This window comes from Pteropus alecto, unplaced genomic scaffold (assembly GCF_000325575.1).
Source record: "Pteropus alecto unplaced genomic scaffold, ASM32557v1 scaffold202, whole genome shotgun sequence".
NCBI classification, from domain to species: domain Eukaryota; kingdom Metazoa; phylum Chordata; class Mammalia; order Chiroptera; family Pteropodidae; genus Pteropus; species Pteropus alecto.
In genome coordinates this window covers 4,040,570-4,044,203 of record NW_006432451.1, presented here as the reverse complement: position 1 = coordinate 4,044,203, position 3,634 = coordinate 4,040,570, and the positions used below count along the sequence as shown (strand labels likewise).

Below are 3,634 nucleotides of genomic sequence, written 5' to 3'. Positions count from 1 at the left end.
GTAAGGAGAGGGTGGGCTTCATCCCCTGGGGCCAGTCGCTGAGTGCCGTCCCCCACCTCTGCTGTCACTACCCCAGGTTCCTGGACTACCTCTCCGACCTGTGTGTATCCAACCACATTGCCATTCCCGTCACCCAGGAGCTCATCTGCAAGTGTGTGCTGGACCCCAAGAACAGTGACATTCTCATTCAGACCGAGTGAGTGATGTCTCCTACCCAATGTCCTACACCCAGGGCTGCTTCCTGCCTGGCTCCCCAGCTGCCTCAGAACTTGGGCCCCGTCTGGGTTTAGGCTAGAACTGATACCCATGCTCTCTGCAGATATGTGCCCTGTACCTGCTGTGTGCCCACTTCTGTGCTGGCACTGGGGGAGGGGCAGAGCAGACAGGGGCACAGGAGAATAAGCCAAGGCCCCTGTCCTCAAGAAACTCACAGCCTGTTTGGGGTTCCAAGCTGGAGGTGGGTCCTCCATGGGAAGCAGCATGGGAACCTGACGGGCTCTCAGCCAGGCTCTGGGGAGACAGGACTATGTGGCTGGCCTGCTCGGGAAGGGCTCTGGGTATTGAGTCTTGCCCCTGCTACCTGTGATGGGTGGCATTGGTCTACAGACTTCGGCCGGTGAAGGAGATGGCCCAGGCCCATGAGTACCTGACCATCGAGTACTCAGAGGAGGAAGTGTGGCTCACGTGGACTGACAAGAATAACGAACACCATGAGAAGAGTGTGAGGCAGCTGGCCCAGGAGGCCCGGGCTGGCAATGCCCACGACGAGAATGTGCTCAGCTACTACAGGTGCCTCTGCTCCAGCTCCTTCCCCTCTTCAGTGCTTCTGTGCCGTTTGGCCTTCTCTGGAAGCCTTCGGCCAGTCCTTGCTGAGGGATGAGCTCCCAAGGCTTCAAGGGGGCCTCCTACCTCCACTTGTCTGCAGTGCAGCCTTCACCAGCTGGGCTAAGTGAAGGACGACTGTGTAGTCCAAGGAGCACTGGGTGGCTTTTAGGCCAAGCTCAGCTTAGTGACAGCCCTGAAAGAAACCCAAAACAGGCTCTGTACATATATTTTAAGAACCAGAATACTAGATAACACTTATCAAATGTTCACTGTATACCAGGCCCTGTTTAAAGCCTTTCATACCATCATACATTTAAGCTTCACAATAACCCTGTGAGGTAGGGACTACCGTATTTCTCATTGTAAAGTTGAGGAGACAGGCACAGAGAGGGAGAGGAACTCGCCCAAGGTTACACAGCCATAAGTGGTGGGCCACGGTTCAAACCCAGGCTGTCTGGCTCCAGAGCCCATGGTAGGTAATACAGGGCTGAGGAGGAAGCAGAGGGCATGACATCACCCAGTGCAGAGCAAAGCTTCCTATAGTTCTCTTTTCTACAGCTCTCCCGTCAGGGCTGCCCACACTCCCCTCCTCTTTTTCTCAGTCTGCCTGAGGCTGATTCCTCTCACCCCACTCCTCTCCTTTTCCTGTCCCAGCCTTTCTTTCAGCCATCCCTCTTCCCATGAAGACCTGTCCTGGCTGAGCCAGAAAGTGTTTTCACCCTTAGCAAGTTGGGGGAGATTTGAAATACTTATAAGTCTAGACTTTTTCCTTTCACCTCTCTTACTCAGAATTGTGTCCTTTCTGTGATAGTGGCCGGCGCATGGATTAACCCAAGTCCCTTTGTCACCTCCTCAAGTCCTCAACAAGCCTAGGCTCATGCTAGCAGCCTTCACTAGCCCACCTGCCATGTTCTCAGCATCCTCCCTGCCCTATAGGTACCAGCTGAAGCTCTTTGCCCGCATGTGCCTGGACCGACAGTATCTGGCCATCGATGAGATCTCTCAGCAGCTGGGCGTTGAGCTGATCTTCCTGTGCATGGCGGATGAGATGCTGCCCTTTGACCTGCGCGCCTCCTTCTGCCACCTGATGCTGCATGTGCACGTGGACCGTGACCCCCAGGAGCTGGTCACACCTGTCAAGTTTGCCCGCCTCTGGACAGAGATCCCCACAGCCATCACCATCAAGGAGTGAGAGGGGTGGGGGAGGGTGGGCCAGGCAAGGCTGGGGTGGGAAGTCCTCAGGGACCCTCATGCCTCACTGCCTCTACCCTCAGCTATGATTCCAACCTCAACGCCGCACGAGATGACAAGAAAAACAAGTTTGCCAGCACCATGGAGTTCGTGGAGGACTACCTCAACAACGTGGTCAGCGAGGCCGTGCCCTTTGCCAACGAGGAGAAGAACAAGCTCACCTTCGAGGTGGGCTAGGGCTTAGCGGGGCTCTGGCTTGTTCTCTCCCTGGGCCTCAGCTGCTCTCAGGGATGAGGTGTAGGATCCATGACCTCACTTCCCTCAGGAACCCCAAGCAGTGCAGGAAGACAGCGTAGTCTGCTGGGACTCCCCAAGAGGGAGGCTTCTCTCCTCACCTTATCAGCCAGGGTCTGAGTGACAGGTCACTGCCAGGAGCCCCACCTCCTCAACTTCCTGCATTTCTGTTTTATCTCCCCTACAGTAGCCTCCTTTGTAGGCCTCTCTTCCTTAGTAACCCACTGGGCTTGGGCTGCTCTTGTCTGGGAACCTTGGTTCCATGTTCAGGCAGCCCCACTGTCTTAGAGGAACCTCACCCTCATTATACCCTTTTGGCGGGGAGTTTCCAGATCTGGCCTTGCCCTTTATGAGGCCCCGCTCATCATGCTTTGGCCACGCTCACACTCACCAGCCCCGCCTCCTCTCCATAGGTGGTCAGCCTGGCGCACAATCTCATCTATTTCGGCTTCTACAGCTTCAGTGAGCTACTGCGGCTCACACGCACCCTGCTCAGCATCATCGACTGCGTGCAGGGCCCCCCAGCCATGCTACAGGCCTATGAAGACCCAGGTGGTGAGGCTTCGTCCACCCAGGCCATCCACAACCCACCTTCGGTTCCTCAGTCTTCTGTTAGCACCAGAAGTTCTCTCTGATCAACTCCCCTGTGCAGCCTGCCTCCTGGCTATGCTGCAAGGGGGCGTCTTTGGGCCCAATCTCCTTCAACCTCAGTTGGACCAGTGGGGCTCCCTGCCCAGGTGCTGTGGAGACCCCAGGGCGAGATGCCTTCCAATACAATTTGGTCTTGAGGAAGTATAAAGGAGGAGGGGAGACACAGGCCCTTCCTGGGGAGCTCCCAGTTAGATGAGGGACACAGCCCTGCTATTGGAGAGTGTGAGGAGGAAGAGGGGCAGGCCGAGCGATGAGCCGCAGTCCTGCCCTTAGGGACCAGCTGCAGGTGGCATAAACTCGGCTAAACAAAGAGTACATAGAGACTGACACCTGGTTTTTAGTGCTCTCTACCTAGTGGCCCCTCAATTCCTCATGCTTTGTAGCAAGTCTCATGATTTCCCACATGAGAATTCTCACTGATCTCCGCACACAGTTCACCTCCGCCCTGGCCCTTCCTTTTCCCAGATTTGACTTAAAGCTCACTTCTTCCAGGAAGCCTTCCCGGGGTAGCCCTGCCCCTTCTTTAGTGTGGCGTTGCCCTGCAGCTGATAGAATTAGACTAGGGTCCCCTGCTGTGTACCCTCTTTGACCTCCCTGTGTTCCCAACTCCTCAGGTAAGAACGTGCGGCGGTCCATCCAGGGCGTGGGCCACATGATGTCCACCATGGTGCTG

The 3,634-nt window shown here is 55.9% G+C and overlaps 1 protein-coding gene across 1 annotated transcript in view; it reads left to right on the top strand.

The window, feature by feature from the left end:
• The window catches only part of ITPR3 (inositol 1,4,5-trisphosphate receptor type 3), a 65,434-nt gene that overhangs the window by 36,883 nt on the left and 24,917 nt on the right, over positions 1 to 3,634 (top strand). The window contains exons 17-22 of the mRNA XM_025043694.1: positions 6 to 196; positions 607 to 789; positions 1,762 to 2,013; positions 2,100 to 2,244; positions 2,724 to 2,865; positions 3,576 to 3,633. Of these exons, the coding sequence (XP_024899462.1) occupies positions 6 to 196; positions 607 to 789; positions 1,762 to 2,013; positions 2,100 to 2,244; positions 2,724 to 2,865; positions 3,576 to 3,633 (971 nt within the window). The remainder of the gene's footprint in view (positions 1 to 5; positions 197 to 606; positions 790 to 1,761; positions 2,014 to 2,099; positions 2,245 to 2,723; positions 2,866 to 3,575; position 3,634) is intronic.